Below are 20058 nucleotides of genomic sequence, written 5' to 3' on the forward strand. Positions count from 1 at the left end.
TTTACATTTTAACTCATCTAATTTAAACCAGATTACTAAAAATAATGGTTTGAGATAGTAAATATCCTGAATCCAAAGTCTCTTCCACTTACCTCCAGGTTTTGCTGGTTTATAGCCTGCAGGACCACCTCCAGCTGACCCTGTAAGAGTCACAGATTCAAGTTAAAAATTTGGAACAAAACCTAAATACAGACATTTATTTTGGGTTTACTATCTTCAAACATCAAAATCTTTAACGTCATCCAACTCAACAGGGATTTAGAAAATTAAATCAGCTGCATACATGTTGTACCTCATGTTTTCTCCTCTACAGTGGTTTAATAGCCCTCTAAAGACAAACAGATTAGTTTGCTGGAGTTGTTTTCTGTTACCTGGAAAATATCCAGTCCCTGGCAAAGGAGCGCCTGGTCTATATCCAGAACCAGGTGGCACATACACACCTGCAACACACATAGAAAAAAAACAACCTTTTAATCATCAGTGTGCTGTATGTCAGAATGAAACTTTATCAGGCAGTCACCACTTTTCTTTTCCCCCCATTTCCATTCTAATAGTTTTTATTTCTAAACAAGAATCCCATTTATTAGGCAAACATTCTCAAACACATTCATCAGCCTGGAACCAAGTAGAACCACTAAAGTTTGTCCTTGATGATCACATCTGGGGCTCATCACAGCTGTGATGAAGTGCACGGCGAAAGGTGAAAGCTGCTGGAGTCGGAGCGAAAGCAGAACTTCATGGATTTTCAGAAGAGTCCTGTTGAATTGTTCTCATACTGATGAGGTACTGCAGCTTTGGGTCGAAGAATTTGCAGCAGCACCCCGTCAACCCCCACCTGCGTTATCCCCCACAGCTTTGTCTCTGGCTGGAACTCCTCAGATGATCGCTCGGGACTCTAGACGTGATGGCCTCATGTGTGCAACGAACACCAACAGCAGAAGAACCTCTGTTTTTTTTTGCAAAGAGGATTAAAAAGAATTACTGGTTGTTCTGGGACAAATAACAACTAAATCCGATGGGACGGGTGAGCTAATGCCTAAATTACAAAAGTATATTCTGAAAAAGCTGGTTCGGATCAAAAAACACAATGCAAATGAGAGAGCTAGGGCAGTCGGACCACAGTGATTATGCCTAATGGCTCCTACATGTGCTGGGAGACCAATTAATTTAAACCACATGTCAAAGGCGTTCATGTGTTTATTAGAGAAGACTGTGTGAACTCAGTCCTTCACACTGGCTGTGGCCGTTAGGGGAAGAACATTACAAGGCATTACTGTCTGGTCTACCAGCAGGGATATTTATGACACCTAAAAAAACGTAAAACCTACATAGTTTGATTAAGTGGATTCCTGCCTTAGCACATTTAAATCCAGGATGGCTACGAGTTTTTCCACTAATGAGATGTGTAATATACCTTCGGTTAGTGCCATGATGAAATCCCACATTGCTTTATTGGACAGCTGAGGCTCAGGAAATGAAAGAAAGTGCCATTGAGAAGGCATTCAACATGAAAAAATATGAGCCATCTTCTATGACGTGTGAAGACGTGTTTTTATAATGAATGAATAAAAATGTAGAAAGGATGAAACTCCTAAATCACTTTCAGCTTTTTCAATATTTTACAAAGCCAACATGTAAACTTAAAACCCTCTTTCAGAAACGAAAACAAGCCTTTTGGATTCATGTCCTGCAAGACAGAAAGATAGTTCCACATATCGGTGACAATGTAGTACCTGTAACAGCATTGTCTAGAAAAAATATTATTTTCTTGATAAAATATGTTAACAGGATGAGTGGTTGTGTGTCAGTCCACAGAAAAATGAAAATGTGAGTGCTTCTGCATGAACAGGAAACATGGGGAAGCTCCATGAAAGCAAATGCTCCCACATACTTCATTGGAGGAAACTCAGTCGACTTAATCCAGACAGCGTGACGAAAATTGCATCATTTTTGTTCACAGAGCGGCATCCATCTTCCAAAGTCAACACCGGGCCTGGGTTGAACGATAAGGCACATCTTTGTGCAAAGAGTTGTGTGACTGGTCAGAAGTTTGTTGCTATGTTTTGTGTGGAAAGGCGCTCAGACTGCAATGTTGATGTCTCAGTTTAACCAGTCTGCTTCCACTGTCTGGTGCGTGAATCCACAGGGGGCGTGAATACGTTTTGAGGAACGATTACCAAAAGCATTGAGGAATTATGTCAAGTTTTTACAAGACTTCACTAAATAACTTAAAAGACTGTCAAATGGCTAAAAAAAACTCCTGGAGGAAAAGTGTGGCGCTCTCTCAGTGACCGTTTTGTAAGAGCGAAAGGGAGGATTCAGGGAGGAAGTGGGAACCCTGCTGGATAGGAGCCTGATGTCCCCCAAGTGGCCTGCTCCATGTGTGCTGGTGACTTTATACCTTGAGCAGCACTTTGGCTAGCTGTTAATGTCTTAAAATGTAAAACATCTTGCACTTCTTAGTACAAAGCATCAGCTGATGTTTATTGTGTTACATCAATAAACATCAGCTTATTGATGTTTAATAAGCTGTATGTTTTTGCTCTTCCTCATGATTCTTATGAGGAAGCGAACGTTTGATAGAAGATGCCATTCAAGTATTTTAACTACTCTTCCCTCAACCACAGGTGTAGCACTAGCAGAAAGCTATGTTACTGTGGGGCAGTTTTGCCGTCACAAGTAAAATATGGATTGAACATATGCAGAGAAAAGTGAGACTTACAATCATTGCATGGCTCATTAATACGAAGTATTCTGGTGACAGATAGATGAAGTGCTGCCCCCCATGGGCAGCAGAGTAACAACGCTGGTCAGAACACCGATATTGCAACATCTAACCTGAACACTGCCAGAATTTTAGTGTTTTGAACGGTTTTCGTCACAGTCGTTCACTATTGTCATAAATTACAGGCACACTGGGCTCACCACAGTGTACTCAGAGAACATTTTCTTCTGACTTCTTGCTTCCCACTTGAGAAAATTGCTTTCTCAAATCTGAGCTGCAGGCTTTTCTATCACTCCTTTTGTCTTGGGTGGACTTTGTGATTCGGGTTGATCCCCGAGTTAAGCAATGGAAGCATAGCCTCATCACTCTTGGGCACCTTTCAACTTTTTTGCACCTTGTTTGTTTTTTTAAATCTTGATTTCTGTCATAGAGCTAATGTAACTTTAATGAGCTATAAGCTGCAAAATTATACAGAAAAACTGATATATGCCCTATAAGAAAGAAAACATGCTGGGATGCCATTGAAATGTGCTGATGCACCAACGATCTTTCGTAAATTGAAAGAACAACAATGTTCCTTTATACAAAGCAAATATGTGGTCACAATCTAATCGGAAGGACATCTGCTCATGATCATGAACAAAATCTTTTCTTCAGCAGGGAGCCAAAGAGGGCTTACAGTCAGCCTGATTACGTTGAAACGAGGAGAATGTGGCTTCTCCGAACAGACGTGTTAATGGCAACAGTTACAGTGACAGCTGTGCATGATTTCATGAATGAGCAAATAATTTAGAAGATCAGAGAGCTAAACAATGGTAGAGTTGCTCAAATTTCCCGTGGTTTGGCCTTGCAATACTGACCAAAAAGAACTGAAAATCCTGCAGACTAAAAAACTGAAACTAAAACAGTAAATGTAACATCTGTGAGAAATGTAATATCTGTGTTTATGAGCATCTGACATTTTGTCCTTTCGAATAGATCATATATAGTCCTTAACTGACGACTGGTGTGGAGTGATTGTTCTCATTTTCGCTCCTTCGTTTTACATTCAAAAGAAGGATTTCCTGTCTTGGCAGGAAAGTGGAAACTTCGAGTCTGTGAGCAGCACTTTTTCCTTTAGCTTAAAATCCATGTCTCGCTGCTGGGGCATTCTTACAGAGTGCATGAAGTTCACAAAGATGGCAAACGCTGACTTTTGTCAGGAGAAGAATTTTTAAAAATTGTCTCCTGATCATTTTAATTCAAGTCACCATGCACCACTTGCATTCCTGGAGAACTCAACCAGGTCACGGGAATAAGCTGGAATGTGTTTCAGGGGGTAAAACTATCCAGGAAAAGAGATCAGATGAGGCTGAATTTATGCAGGAGTTAACTCAGGTCAAGAGTTTACTGTTTGAGTTGTAGCTAAGTTTGACAACTATAAAGCTTCACAAATAAGAGACCAAAATGACTTGAGTCAGGCACTCTTGATTAAAATTATAGTAAGATTTAAAGTAAAATTACAAGTGTTAAACATTGTTTCATCTGTTATGCAGTGGCATCATCCTACTCTGAACCATTAAAAAAAAAATCTATCTTTGCTTAAATACACATTTGCTTTTTCCCCCCTCAAAATTATCCAGATTTATTGACACTCTTTGCAATTAACATTTCTAAAACTCATTTTGCCAGTAGGACAGAACTTCCCCTGCAACATCTGTCAAAATTAACAATGCCTCTTTGCATAACATCTCCAGATGACAACGCATTTTTATTTTACTGTCCTAGTGTTTCTCGAGACTTTGCACTGTAACACGTTTTAAATGGCCTCTGGAAGAGAAACAGGTCAGATCTGCTACCGTGCTTCACAATAAACCTAGAGAACTTTTCCAACTATTTCTCCTTTGCTTCACCCCTCATCTAATACTGAGGTACCGAGGAAATTACAGGAGCAAAGTTGTTGTCACAGTGTTTCTTGGAAAAAAGACAAACCGTCAGCTTCAATTTTCTCTGTTCTGAAATTGAACTAATTTTGAGGAATATTCCCTTCTTTCACATCTAAGTGTATTCTCTATGATGCACTATGTTTTTGGTAAAGTGAGTTGAGAGTGTATTGAGATGACGATGGTGTGTGCTGAGGGTTGTGAAAAATTAAACAGCCCTCTCTAATAGGTGTTTACATGATGTCACAGTCTCCTTTTTTCTTTTTTTACACACATAATGATCATCATTTTGGACCGAAAGTAAAACACTTCATCACAGATGTGCATTTATTGCTGCACATCTCTGTGATGCCACCGAAATACAAGATCAATACCAAACAGTGTGACTTATTTTTAGATGAACATGAGTACTGATGTTCTAATTTTTATTATTGCAATTTCATACATGTAAACTTATACACAAGTCTAAACCAAGTTACTTCATTCAGTTTATTGTAAAAACCAGAGAGGCAAATTTAGGAACAAGTGCTATTGACTCTAATGGTATTGAAATGCTATTGATTTAGATTTTTTCTAAATAGAGATGAAGTTCACCAAAAAGGATCAAAGAAAATAAAATTAATTCTGCCCAGCTGTATGCACATTTAATTCTGATCTATGCCATGTTCTAAATGTCACAGTGGAAAACAGAGAGACGATGTGTTTATTATCTGTTTAGCTGGCAAAATAATTTAGCATTAAAAATAGATGATTTACTACAAAGTCTAACTGGAACATTATTTTATGGATAATATGGGTTGCTGCACCCAAAGCTAATGACTGAACATAAAAATGTTTGGAAATTTTAAGTCAGAACTTGTTTTGTTTTCGGATCAAACTAAAGCCAATGATGTGTTTTTCCACAGTACCTCCCATGTTAACAGCAATTTTTACAACCCTTCTTTGTGTGTTTTAGTTCATTTACAACAACCTGGTGAGTAATTTGACATTTCCCCAATCCCTGTGCTGTGGTTGTTTAATGGTTGACTGCTAGGGATGACAATTACCTTCCCTGTAGGGATACAAAACAAATTAATGTGGGTGCAAACGAAGTATACATGGAGAAATAAAGACAGATGGTGGTGTTCTGCTTGAATAAACAGTTTACACAACATGATCGTAATTGACAATTTGGTCAATTTTGAGGGAAATTGCTGTGAAATGTTTTTATCACCTCTTCAGATTCGGCAACACAACTACTCACACCATTGAATTGAATGCATGTGCAAGGAAATCACAAACACACAGCCTATCGGAGTTTCCATGTATACAGAACTGTGAAAAAGATATGTTGCCCTCTTACAGATTTCCTCAGTTATTTTTTTGTTTGTTTGTAAAAGTTTCATATCAAACAAATTTTTAACACAAGACAACCTGATCAAATACAAAATACTGTTTTGAAATCAAAATGCTTTGTGTTAAGAGAAATAGAGCTGCCCATACCAATCTGGCCCTAAGTAAAAAAAATAAAATAAAATATACCCACTTGTTACATTATGTGATTAACCACATTTTTTGGGTTCAGTTCCTGTAGCCACACCATGTCCAAACTACAAAACTACATGACCTGTTCAATCAAAAATAATTTAAAATCCAGCACCTTCATACACTGATCTACAGAAATTGAAGAACAGATAAAATAACAAAGTCACTGACGGTTATCGTTCTGGAAGAAGTGAGAAAATATGGAACAGTCATAAATCTTCCCATGAGTGGGTGTAAAAATCTCTCCCAAATTTTCTCCAAGAACAACATTTAAAGCACAGGAGTTTTCACCTCCTTCTGTTAAGAACAGCATCCACAATTCAATGATAAGAAAATGCATGAGACAGTTCAAAGACAAAACCCAATGCTGACCGAGTGCAAAAAGAAAAGCAAAAGCCTCTCAGTCAATTCCTTAAAACATCTTGCTGATGGTTCTCAGCATTATTTGGGCGGTTTGCTCCCTGTTGCCTCTGACATGAAACTAACGCAGTGGTTCAGAAACAGAACATCATCCTGACGGGTTCAGAATAGGATTCTATAAAAGTCATTTAGATGTGATTGCCCCTTGCGTACAGGAAACTCTTCAGTGAGATTGGGAGCATTTCCTCATATCTCACTATTGCCCAATTGGCCGCTGAATGAAAACCTTTCCTCCTTAGCACTTACTGCTTTCTCTCTTGTAGATGCATTGTTTTCCAATCTCTCTTTACCTTTCGAACTGATTTTGTGCTAAAAAATTCATTCAGGATTTTGAAGCAGATAAGGATTGTTCTTAGTCTCCCGGATTTCTTCATCCATCCTCCCGTTTTTCAGAGCACAGCATTTAAACCTGGCACAATGGATGTAGTCTTTAAGCACTGGTTAAATAATGGCATAGCTGTCATTAAGGATCTTAAGGATTAAGGATACTTAATGCAACTTCAATCAAAATGTGGTCTCTCTTTAAGCCACTTTTTCAGATACTTGCAGGTTTGTGATTCTGTCAGGCAGCACTTCCCTCACTTTGAAACCCAACCTGAGCAGCACAGCTTTTATGAGCTTGTAAAAATGCCCCCTACCTCTAAAAAGCTAATTTCTCATTTTGTTAATCGTTTCAGTTCGACCCCACCTTCTAAACAAGTAAAAGAGGTCTGGACTTCCGATAGGTGAGATTTCAGATGAGTCTGTCGAGAATTAAAACCTGATCCATCAGTTCTAGACTGCAACTTATTCAATTCAAAGTTATCCAACGGCTGCACTTTTCCAAATCTAAGCTATTTCTCTGTGTCTCACCAACTTGTGGAAAATGTAAATCAGATGATGGGACTCTGGACCATCTGTTTTGCTCCTGCCCTAAACTTATGGACTTCTGGTGCAAGACATTTCGATTTTATAGAAATGTTTATGGCAGACATCTGACTCCTGATTTGATAGTTTTCTGTTGCTCTAAATTTTCTCTTACTCTTCCCATGTATGCACAGCAAGCCCTTATGTTAGGTTTGGTTGTAACCAAGCGGTTTATCGTGAGGGATTGGAAATCCTCCACCCGTTCTTGCTTCAAAAAAAGTTTTAATAACATGGTGTACTGTCTTTATCTTGAAGAGATTCATTACTCTTTGTCAGACAACCATCATGAGTTCCTTGATGTTTGGTTTCCTTTCGAGAGATATAAAGAAAGAAATGGGATAAAATGATTGTCTTCACCATTTGGATTTGGTTTTTATTGTTATTGTCATTATATTTCTTTTGACTTACATTGTTTTATGGTGCACTGTTTGAAACACATTGTTTTCTGAACTGCCTGTTGCCCCCCTCAACTCTCTCTTGTGCTTGATTAACCACTCTGGACAGAAAAGTTTAGATTTTTATTTTATCACTACACCAGCAGGCTGACAGACTGTTTTGACTGTTTGGTCTTGTTTTTATTCATTTATTTGTTTATGATGTATTGTTTTTTTGTCTGCTTTGGTTGTTTAAGTCAGAGAAATTATTAATAAAGCATAAAAAAGAAGAAAGAAATCATTCGAGTAGTCAAACATGGTCATGGTAATGGGAAGGTCTGGGGCAGCTCAGCTGCTTCAGGACTTGGAAGACTTTCTGTAGCATCGGAAATTATGAACTCTGCCAAATACCAGCTTATTCTTAAGGAGAATGTCCCAGTATCACCATTTGAGACCTTAAGCTTAAGCACACTTGGATTATTCACCAGGATAAAGGTCTAAAGCACAGCGGAAACTCAACCCTTGAATGACATAAAAGAAAAGCAAAGTGTAGTGAAGCTTTGGTGGTGGTGGCTTAGTGTGTCTGGATTTGAATGTGGTTGAAATGCTGATATGAACATAAAAAATTAATCCACAGTGAACTGCCACCATACCCCACATCGCGAATGAATGAAAACAATTATGAAAAAAAAAGAAACGTGGGACAAATTTTTTCCAAAGTGATGTAAAAGCTTTACTCCCAGTTTTCCTAAGGTTTTCATGGTCGCTCTTTCTGCCAACTTTGTCACAACTAGTTATAAGATTTTTTCTCATATGATTACTTTTTTCAATTACTTTTTTCTCATATGATTGGTTTGGATAGCTTTGTTCCTTAATAACTTTAATCAGCATTTGAAATCTACATTTTGTGTTTACTAATCTTGTCTATCTGACATTAAAAATGCAATGCATATGTGGCACATAGGCCATGTTGACGAAGTAGTCGAGGTTAATTAATACTGTTTTGTGCGTGTGTTATTTACTAGTTGTGTCGCAGTTTGACATGGTTATGGAGGGGATCAGTATCGCTCCGCTGTTGCTAGGAGACACGGTTGTGGAACGGAAGGTTTTTTTTTGGCTGTGTAGCGATCCTACTTTGGTTACTTTGGTTGCGTTCACATTGCAGCCTGAAATGACCCAATTCCGATTTTGTGTCAAATCGAATTTTGTGTTTTGCCGTGACCGTTCACACTGCCAAACAGATGCGACCTGTATGTGTTCTGTATGTGTGAACGGGCAAACGACCTGAAAGTGTCCCGCATGCGCAGTAGAGGGCGCAATAGCGTCAGCGTTCTCAGTGTTCTGCCAACCGCCATAACAAGAAGAAGTGCTCAGTGTTTGTGGACGTTAACATGGAGGCTAACGGAGCAGCACGTTAACAACTTAATTCTCATTATAGAGAATTATACTGAGATTATAATCGTGGTTGTTGTTTTTCTTCCCGCTTGCGCGTATCAGGACGCAGAATAGTGACGTTTGTCGAGTACCAGTGACGTTCAGGTCCGGATGAATGTGACCTGAACGTTCGGTCGCATTTGCTTGCTATGTAACACCCCGGCATTATTGTCTTGTCTGTTTTGTTACGCATTTGTGTTGTCAATTTAGCTGTTTTGTAAACCCATTTATTATCAATAATAATAAAAAAAAAAGTTTTTTTTTTTTTTTTTACTATATTTTTACTCAATTTTTAAACATACAATTACATACAATCGAACATGAGGGTTAGGGAAGGTGGCATGTATTCACACTGATGGACATTACAATGTTATAGATATTTCACTGTTTAAAATCACAAATGGTAAGCAACAAGGAAGACTCCCAGGTGTCTGTCCGAGTGATGTGGAGTCACAAACATCTGTTACACACCTTTGGCAATAAAATGATCCCATTTCCCTCAGAGTTTCTCTCCTTTCTCCTTCTTGAGCCGTATTGTAAAAGTCAACATTTCCATATTGTGGATCAGGTTTATAATATGCACAAGAATCTTCAGAGTTGGAGGTCTAGGTTGGAGCCAATATTTAGTAATCGCTTTCTTGCTTGAAAAAAGAGTTTTTGTTAAAAAAAAACAACCCCAAAAACGTTACGTCGCATTTGAATCGGATACGTATCGGATATGCAGGTGGCCTGGGTTGCATTTGAAAAGAATCTCACCTGTGCTGTTCAAACAGTAATGAAAAGATCAGATACAGGTCACATTACATTAAAAAAAATTGGAATTGGGTCACTTGAGGCTGCAGTGTGATGCACAGCCGATCCGAGGTATAGTGCATTTAGGTAACCATGCTAGTACCAGACTCAGCAAAGCCGACCTACTGTCACCTTTATACTATCTACATAGTCAGGATGAAGCAAAAACATGTCAAATGCATCTCACAAAATTAATTTCATCCTACGTCACCATCTCTCTCTTGGTCATGTCCAACCTTGTCTCTGCTTCCCCAAAGCATTGAAGTAAGAATCAAAGACAAGGCACAGATCCTGTAACTGTGCCTTCCAACGAACTGAGTGAAGCTTTTCCTCTAGAAGCTGACAGGGAATCATTGCAAGATTAGGCAAGTCATGTCTTCTGAATCAACAACAAAAAACCCAAAACAGAATTGTTTAAAGCCACGCACTAAGATAACCGTTCACTATGAGAAATCGCTACAAGCTGGTGGAACAAACAGTTAAAATGTGCAGTCATTAAGTTGACAGACTATTTAGAGGGCATCAATAGCTCTGTAGAAGGTTCCAGTTGCTGGCATTTATTCAGCCAGAAAAAAAAAAATCATGATAGTGTTCACATCTTGTCATGTTGTCTCTAAACTTAAAAGATCTTGGACATCAGTAGTGCCTGAAGGAGAATGAAAACATTCCCGACAGGAGCCAGTCCAGACTGCAGCGAGTCTGCTGCTGATAGATCACAGCGTGGTGAGTTAATGTGCTTCTTCTTTGAGGAAGGATTTGGCACAGACCAACTGCAGACCAAACACATGACTGTGAGACGTTAAAACTGACTTTATCCAAGCCTAAGCAGTAAACGCTGTGCAGATAAGTGTTAGATGCACTGATGATGATGAGGGAAAACAATGTAAATGCCCTTCACGGAAACATTGTCGTGACAGCGACGGCTTCAGGAGGACAAATCTGGGAGAATTTGAGACATTACAAAGTTGTCCATTTATTTTTTGAAGGGACTGGATTGGATTAAACAGACCACGTATTAAAACAACCGATGCATTCATAAATCTGTGGTGTAATCCTCGCAAAACCTTTCACAGCAGTTGTAATAAAAAATTTGATAAGAGAAACTTTTAGCCAATATGTTAGCAATCGCTTCTGGCTGAGATTTTGATGTGAATCTATAAATGTGAATGGAAGTGTCCCTCCAAAATAGATAGCTCAGATGCTTTAAAGTGAGGTTCAGCTAAAAGATTGTTAGAGCAGTCGACAGATCTCTATTTATCATCCTCATCTGTAGTCACAGATTAGTTTCTGCAAGAGCCTAAAGTTGATTATTAGTCCAAATGGAATGAAGATGCAAGTGGATTTATATTGCCAAGACAACTTCTGTGACCAGTTAGTTAAGCTGTTTGCATTTTAGAGTTGGGGCTTTGCTGACTATGAGCAGCAAAAAGCCTTATTTTGTGCCCTCACTTCGTATAAAAACAGATTTATTATGAGTGACTGAAGCTAAAAACTTGCCAGATTTCTACCATGTTAAAAGCTAAGATAAATTAAATCTCATGTTGCATCTAGCATTTGGCTTTGGTTTCTTTTTGCTCTAGCACGATGCTCAAGTTGAACAATTTTGAGGTGGGTAACAAGCTCTGACTCCTGAGAAATGACCATATAGTTCCACTCTTACGTTACAGCAGTTTAGTCTGGGAGAAACCAGTCTGGATTTATAAAAAGTGAGGATGTTAATCTAGTCAATTGTGGAAAGTGAGCTAATAGCAACCGAATCCTTACATGAGGACTTCACTTATGAAAATCCGGGCTTTACGTACAAAAGTACTTTCACAATAACAAGTGGAGTTGAATCAGTGCTTGAAACCAAACAGAGTCATCCCTAATGTGTTCAGAATGAAGTCATCATGCCACAAAATCACACAAAGCCACTCAATATGAACAAATTAAACTGCTTTAGTGGATCAAGCAATAAAGAAGCAAAATTAAAACCTCACTGTGAGAGAACAATCTGGGTTTTTATACAAACTTGGGCTCAGTTGGTCTTTTTCTTTAAAAGCAGAGCGGACCTGTTGAGTGATGGGACCCATACAGTAAATGTCAGATTCAATGAGCTTTAGTTGGCCCGTTAGCTTGGCAGAACAGGGGGAGCGGAGCCAAAGAGAAGCACACAACATGCTACCAAAAAGTCCTGGAGCATCAAGGTAATCGTTCAGGTACAAAAGATTTACAATTACTTCATGTTTTTGGACCGAACAGGCTTGCTCAACAGTATAAAGAGATATTTTCAACAAGCTTAATAAATGCCAAGCAAATTTCACTGATTTGAATAATAAACTGATCTGGCTGGAGCCAAAGGAGACAAATTGACTTCCAGCTGCACTTACAAAAGCTTACAGAGCAGTGCTCCGTCAATGGAGAATCCATTTCCCTGGTTTCATACAAACAGTAGAGCTAGGAACTGTGAATGGGTTTCACTAGTGCCAGCAGTGATGCAAAATGAATGGAGGTGCTGAGAGAAGTTGACTAGTGCAGCAAGACACACAAGAACCTGACTAAACTAAAAACTAAATGCGTAAAAGAGAGTCTAAACCACACGAGTCAAACTCCAGTCCTCGAGAGCTGGTGGCCTGCAACTTTTTGATGTGGACCGGACTTTGATGTCTCTGGTCGAAAGTAACGGCAAGAAGCAGAAATGATAAAAGACCCTAAGAATCTCAACACAAAATAATGAACTTGCACACAAGCATCTAAAATAATCCAAAAACAAAACCACCTGAGACAAAGATGTGTGGATCGCAGCAGAAGACGTTAAACAGGTCCAGAGTGCAGCATCATGCAACCACCGCCATGTTTGACTGTTATTTTCTGAAACACTATTAGAATATTTTCTCAAAAGCATTTGGGATCATTTACATGCAAGATCAGTTTTGGTTTATTACCCTTTTCCTACTGAGAGATGATTGTTGCAGAAAAATGTGGTTAACTGGTTAATAAATTGGTTAAGATGGTTTGGATAACTTTTTCCCTCTTTATAAATAAAATCTGAATTTGAAAACTGTATTTTACTTTTACTCAGTTGATCTTTGTCCAGTGTTAAAAGTTGCGTAAAGATTCCATTGTTCCAGTGTGACAAAAATAAAACAAATTAAAATTCTGCAGTGTTTCAGGGAACCAGCAAAACAGACACTGAGTAGCATGGGAGGGGGCACATACTGTATATTAACGAAAAACACGCCAGATGTTTCCTCCAAGACTATAACTCATTTATTCTTGTCGATGGAAAGCTTTCAGACAGGCCTGGCTTCACACTGCAATTCTGAATTTCTCAGACATAAAGAGGTGTTTTCTGGCCAGGAGCGTTGAATGGGTGTGTGGGGTGTTAATGAGGTTCATGTTACTCACAGATAATTTACCCTTGGACCATGCACAGAGGCATTTTTGTCAGGTTAAAGTGCACACACAGATGGATCTACTTTAAACCTCGCAGAAATGTTTGATAGAGATGGATTCAGTATTCGCTTGAGATCAAAGTTGTGCTCCAAAGTCAGTATTGAAATGTTTTGGCTCTTTTTTTTTTTTGTGCCGCATATTTAACCTGACAGCAGCTCAAAATTTAAACCGAAACATGGAATGCAAAAGACGAATGTTGTACAAGAGGGCGAGATAAAAGAGAGACGCCGCGCTCTTCGAACTGACAGCTGGCAAATTATTCACCACATGGACTGATTAAAATGGGCAACTGGAGCGAGGAGAACTTTACTGTAGGTTGCCTAAATATTTATTTTGGAAAAATTACAACATTTCAGAATAAAAGGAGCTGGGACACTGGAGGACAGGGAGAACAAACAGCTGTGACTCTTAAGCTGATAAATAAAAAGAAAGAAAGATGGGATTCACTGCAGCATTTATAGCTCGGATGATTAACATGTTTTCCATTTGGAGGTTGAATAACTTCAAGACTCTCGGCCAAAACACAGACTGAGAACCAATCAAAGCAACGCAAACAGAGGAGGAAAAACAAATCTGGCGAGTTGAATGACAGTGGGAGGAAAAGGCATGCTCACAGTCTCGCTCTTTTCTTCCTCTCTGTCTAAAACAGATTAGGCGTGACTTCGAGCTGCACTCGAAGCCACTTTCTCATATCTGCAACAACAGACTATCTAGTCAAAGCTTTCTCTGCGACCCTCGCAGTGAGCTGATCCACCCAGGGGGCTCGCCGGGGGTGTATTCAATCTGTGTGTGGTTTCTCTGAACAGAAAGAGAGGCCAGCTGGAAGCTTCTGGGTCTGACATTTTTTAAGGATGGGGTCTGGGGCCAAGTGAACATACACATACACATGCAAAGGTGTGTGCAGGAGCCAGTTCAGCTATGGGAGATACAATAAAATGCTCAAACCCATGAGAAACGAGCCTGAGTAACGAACCAACGCAATAAAATTCAGCTTTAGATTGCACAACATGACAAGAGGCGATAGGCCAGGATTATTATCTGGTGCAGGAGTCACTTTTAGATCCAATAACAAGTTAAAATCTTTGGACGCAGACGTCTGGTCGGAGCAGAGATCTTCACTTTTGTTTTTCTAAAACTGCAGCAACAGATATTTGATGCAAACATGAAGCAAAAATAATGACACTGCCTTTTATCAGCTTGCTACTGCTGATCTGTCATTTTGAAAAATGCATTTCCAAAAGCACTTCCATTAAACTAAAATCAAACTTTTATTTCACAGGAGAATACATTAAAGTGCACTTTCCCAAAAATCCCCCAAAAACCAATAATATACAAGAGTTCAAAATGGAAAGCTTTAATTTGATCACCTTAAGCTGGAAATGTTTGTTTAAAATAATGCATAAATTGTGCCTGTGCTAAGTCTGTGACTGATGCAGCCCAAATTCCTACAGAGTTCACCTGTTGCACACTTACCTCCTTGAAGAGAGGACTGAATCAACGCTAGGAGGACGACTCCACAGACGAGCAAGAGAGTGTTTCTGTTAGCCATCTCTCTCCAGAATGCACCACCCCTCTCCCGATCAGCTGGTTTTATTCTCTCCCAGCTAATTACCTCTTCCCCGAGGTCTCAAAGAGCGGACAAGTAGAGTGAGAAAGGTAAAAAGATACGGGGGAGACGCTGTGTCATTACAAGAGGGGAGACGACTCTGCTTCCCCCCCCCTGCTCTGAGTCTGGTGTTGCTGTTTTTATTCTGGTCACTGCTGCCAACTGCTGAGACGCGGCTGCCAGCGAGGAAAGAAAAAGAAGAGGGAAAAAGACACACACACACACACACACACACACACACACACACACACACACACACACACACACACCCCAGCCCCTGTGCTCCCAATCCACAATAAATTGAACTGTCAGCCAAACATTTGCATGGATACACAGAAATATCTGTTCGAGTCAGATTGAATATAAAAGAAGAGCAAACTGCATACCAGAATAACAATTCGTCTGTTATGGTACTCATTACCGACTCCTGACAAGCAGTAAGAAAACATTTTCTTACAGTTTTTTTCTTTTTTGTTTTTACTACAAGTGACGAAAAATAAAATAAAAATAAAAAACACTGAGAACAAGGCATTGCAGTCTGAGCAACTCCATAAATAGCTGAGAGAGGTTTAAAAAATCCCCAAAAAGAACACATTTGGCAACAAACAGTTGCCACAAGGCAAAACAAAAATAGAAATTGCATTGGAAATCTTGTAACAGCAAGCGATTATATTCAGTTTTTCCAATAGAACATTTGATGACAAAACATGTACCTAATTAGGTCTTTATATTCTCCAAATCATTAAATAATATGATGCAGAGATGGCTTCTGATTCATTTCACAGTGTTTATGCCCCCTGGACTAAAATCAGTTTCACTTCCAAAAGTGAAACATTTAAACCTCCAGAATTTGACTAGATTATCCTGGGTTCTTTAAATGAAAACCTGTGATTTGTGATACCTTTATTCTGCAGCTTAAGCGCTTTCCTTGGGATTAAACCACGCAAATTCCATTTAAAACTCACATTTTAGTGGCCGTTTAGGATAATCAATGCTCATTTTTGAGTAGCTGAAATGCAAACAATTTGCAGCATGTGTATATATACCAGCCATGTAAACACGCATGTGGCGGGGTTTAGTGAGGTGCTAAGCAAACGCTAGCTACTTGACTCTGTTTTGATAAGACCTGTTGATCATTTTGGTCGTAACTTATTTCAGTGCCCTTCCAGTAAACCGTGTAACATAGAACCTTACGCTGCTTTGACAACAATCATAGAATCCATTCTTAACATTCCTTAGGTAATAGTTTACTTGGAATAAAGTGGATCATTGTAATCCAGCTGTAGTCCACTCACTAACCAAACAGCATTGACGGTAGCCCAGATCCCAAGCTGAAGATGAAAACCAACGAGAACACCTGCTTTGAGTAAATGAGGAAACACTGAGGATGATTTGTGATGTCCACAGTTAAGGAATTTACTCTGGAATCACAAAGACACATACAAGTGAGGAGAAACTCTACAAAGACATCATACGCACCTCACTCTGTCTCGTGGTTTGAATTGGCAATGGGAAAATAACTGTGTTATCTCAAAATATTAGGCTGGAGTGTAAAAATGCGAGTCCCAAGTTGACCAAATACAGTATGAATATGAGAGACTGTGAAAGGCACCAGTGACTTGCATGGTGAAAACCTTAGTTGACGCGACGTCGCTGACAGACCTGTCAGTGTCCATCGGGCCGCTCTCCCAGGAGGCACATATTTAGGATTTCAACTCAGAGAAGGTTGAAGTGAGGTCCTTTTTATTGGCGAGAGCCGCAGCCAAAGTCATTACTCTCTCAGACACAGACCTGACGGACCAGACTGTTGCATGCGGCCTAATGGGTTCTGCTTTCCAAGACACACAGCATCCTTCATACCGGTGACGTTCGCCACATTAATGTCCACATTACCTCATGTTTGTTTCATTGAAGTTAGCTCAGGCATGTTGACAACGTCAGCTGTTAAAGGTTTGCTTTCACGTGAATGATGAAGCTGTGGATAAGCCAGATTTTTCAGAAATTTGTTCCATTTTTTTTGGCCTCTGTTGTAGAATGAATTTGAGCTACTCTTTATCTCTATCGGTGCACCTTGAGAAATCCTACACCTGAAAAATGAATAAAAAATAAATAAAAAAACAACAACATCAAGAAAGACCTCAGTGTGCATGCGTTTCATCAACCTTCATCAAACTCGGAACATAAGTTTTAATTGCTAATAAGCTGCAGATATCCTGCACCCTGGGATGCCGATTCAAACAAGTGAAATCATCTGTTTTCTGCTCTAAAGTCTTCCATTACATGGAGAGAAAGGGGAAAAAAAAACACAATATAAGGAGAACAACTCAAAAATTTACAACAAAAGCAAATACCGTGTAAATATTTGAAGGCCTCTCAACTCTATGATTAAAGTAAATCATTAATTACAATCCAAACATCAGGAGGAGATTGACCTAATGCTGTATTATCCATGGTACTAGTCTTTCCATATTTGATTTAGGACCAACAGCCCAAGCTGACCGGTCTGCTTGGGAAGCAGAAGTGTATTCTGGATGGGAGCAGTGTTTTCCTCAATCTATTTGCAAACCTTAATGTCTATTTTAGCTAATGTCTGGGTTTTATCCTTTGGGCTGAGCTAACTGGTGTTTTTGCCAAAAAAGCAAAGAACATGGACTTTGGGGAAGGCTCAGAAAGAGGTCACATAGAACAAACTGTAATTAATAAAACAAATAACTGCTTGCCCCGTATAACTTTTAGGGTTACTGTTTTCATATTCATGCAGTTACGTTACAGCATTAATGTTTTAAAAAATAGACCAAATGTTGATTAGTTTGTTCCTGTATCTTCATTGTGCTTCTTGCATTAAACAGACAGCTACAAATATCTGTCACTGTGACACCAAGAGAAAGAGGGGAGTTCATGCAGCCGTCCGTCAGCAAGGAAACGACATTTACTGTCATGTTGAATAAATCAGAATATTCATTCAGATGAGGTTCGTTTATCAGATTGAAAATACATTTTGAAAATAACATCTAAGCAGTTTCCAAATGTTTCCAAAAGCCCAAATTTCTGTTTTTAGAAATAGTTGTTTTATTGATCTGATGTAATATTCAAATTTTAAACATCACATTTCCATTATGGAAAATAATCATCAATCAATTGACAGAACTAAAGGCTTTCAAACACTCATCTGACTTTAATAATGTGCTTCAATTAGTAATTAGGTTCCTGAAATATCTGGGCTTTTCAGTTATATGCTAATTTATAGAACATTGTTACGGATCAGTACTTATCTGTAACGTGTTTAGTATTTGTCAATTATTATACCTCACCTGTGCTCTTCCTTTGTGTGACAGACTTGGAGAAAAAAAGTACATGAATTAACAGCTCTTATTTTCTATGTAAATAACAAAGTTGAACAGCAGATTAAAGGAAGATTAAAGGAAGCTAGTTTTGAAGGAGAAGCTGCATTAACTGTGGAGATTGTGAATCTGGGGTTTTGTGCAACATTAAGGATCATTTAGACATCTGACAAAACCCATTTGAAGAGAATTTATGTGATAAAACTGTAAGACGTTCTTTTAAAACTGTGAATGTTCCCAGCATTTTATTTTCAAACCAGAGTATGAACAATGCAATGTTTAAGGTATTGAACTTCTTGGCTTATTGTCAGTATCATTTTTCTGTTTTTAATATTTTTACTCCAAATCCAACTTACCTTATTGGATAATACCAGCTGATTGACGATGAGTTGGATTCCTGTCATTGGTGAAAGGTCACTAAAAGGTCAAATATGAAGTATTGTAAATAAGTCTTAGATCTTAAACTCATAAAGATGATTGATTTACAAAATAATTACTTTGGAGAAGACAAGACAGCTTTATTCTCCAAGAGCAAACAGATTTTCCTTTCACATTTGAACTCATCCCATTGGAGTTCAGTAAATTCCAGTGGTAACCATAGTTACAGCAGTGGTTTCCCAGTTAGAGGTCAGGACACCACTTTGGGTCAAGAAACATTAAATGGGGGATCTTCTGGATGCCAAATAAATGTTTAATTAATTGTTCAGCAGAATTTCAACTTGACGGCTGGAGGAGAAGAAGGGCGTCCCGCAGATCTTAAAAATCGGGATTTATGGTGCATTTAAATCCTTGTTTAATTGGCTTATTAGCTGTCTTTTAGTACTCAAGCTGTGATTTTGTGGATCAGAAGCTGAAATGTTTGAACACCACTGAACCACTGATTTATGAGCATCTTTACCATAAAACTTTGTGCCAAGTTTCTCCAGTTCAACTGAAATCATGAGGACAATTCAGCTGCAGAGTTACGTTTACGTAATATTTGCTCCAGCAACAGACTTTATATTATGAAAGATATCAAGCAGTAGGAGGCGATGCAGTAAAAACCCCTCCTGGTCGCAAGATTTTGTTTGGTTGTAGCCTGAAATTAAAATTTTGGGAACATTAAACCATGTGGAAAAGTGAAAACAAGGTTCAGGACAAAACGGTTAAATTGGGTCAGATGTGGGCGGTGCAGCTTTTATCTGAATCCGTCTTTCCTGCTTGAGAGATAGTTGGTTGTGCTGCAACAGGGATTCTTTAGGTCAAAGGTCAGTCAGACTCTAGTAGGCTGTGATGTTCTGTTTAGGCATAGGTTTTTTAATATCGGGAGTTCACCCAGTTTGATTTGGTCACAGAAATGGGTTACTAATGGCACTGAGTACATATACAAAATGTAAGGAGAGAAACCTGGAAACCTGCAGGGGCTGAAGACACAAAGAAGCACCAACCAGAACCAGACTAGGTAAGTTAGGAGCTACATTATGCTAGTAGAAATAGATCTTACTACTGTTCTAAAACCCCCTTTTCAGGCTTCTGAGAGACCCATGTATGGTGAAAAATGATGGCTCAATGAAGAAGTTCAAAGGTGAACAGAAATCCA

The 20058-nt window shown here is 38.9% G+C and overlaps 1 protein-coding gene across 4 annotated transcripts in view; it reads right to left on the reverse strand.

Moving 5' to 3' along the window:
* The window catches only part of LOC111611990 (elastin-like), a 67447-nt gene extending 52156 nt beyond the window's left edge, over positions 1-15291 (reverse strand). For all 4 annotated transcript variants that reach the window (XM_023351310.1, XM_023351312.1, XM_023351311.1 and 1 more), the window contains exons 1-3: positions 15006-15291; positions 372-440; positions 93-140 (exon numbers count right to left, since the gene is read on the reverse strand). In XM_023351310.1, coding sequence (XP_023207078.1) covers positions 93-140; positions 372-440; positions 15006-15081 — 193 coding nt within the window. In that variant the 5' untranslated portion in view covers positions 15082-15291. The remainder of the gene's footprint in view (positions 1-92; positions 141-371; positions 441-15005) is intronic.
* Between the last annotated feature and the right edge of the window lie 4767 nt (positions 15292-20058).

Source organism: Xiphophorus maculatus, chromosome 18 (genome assembly GCF_002775205.1).
Source record: "Xiphophorus maculatus strain JP 163 A chromosome 18, X_maculatus-5.0-male, whole genome shotgun sequence".
NCBI classification, from domain to species: Eukaryota; Metazoa; Chordata; class Actinopteri; order Cyprinodontiformes; family Poeciliidae; genus Xiphophorus; species Xiphophorus maculatus.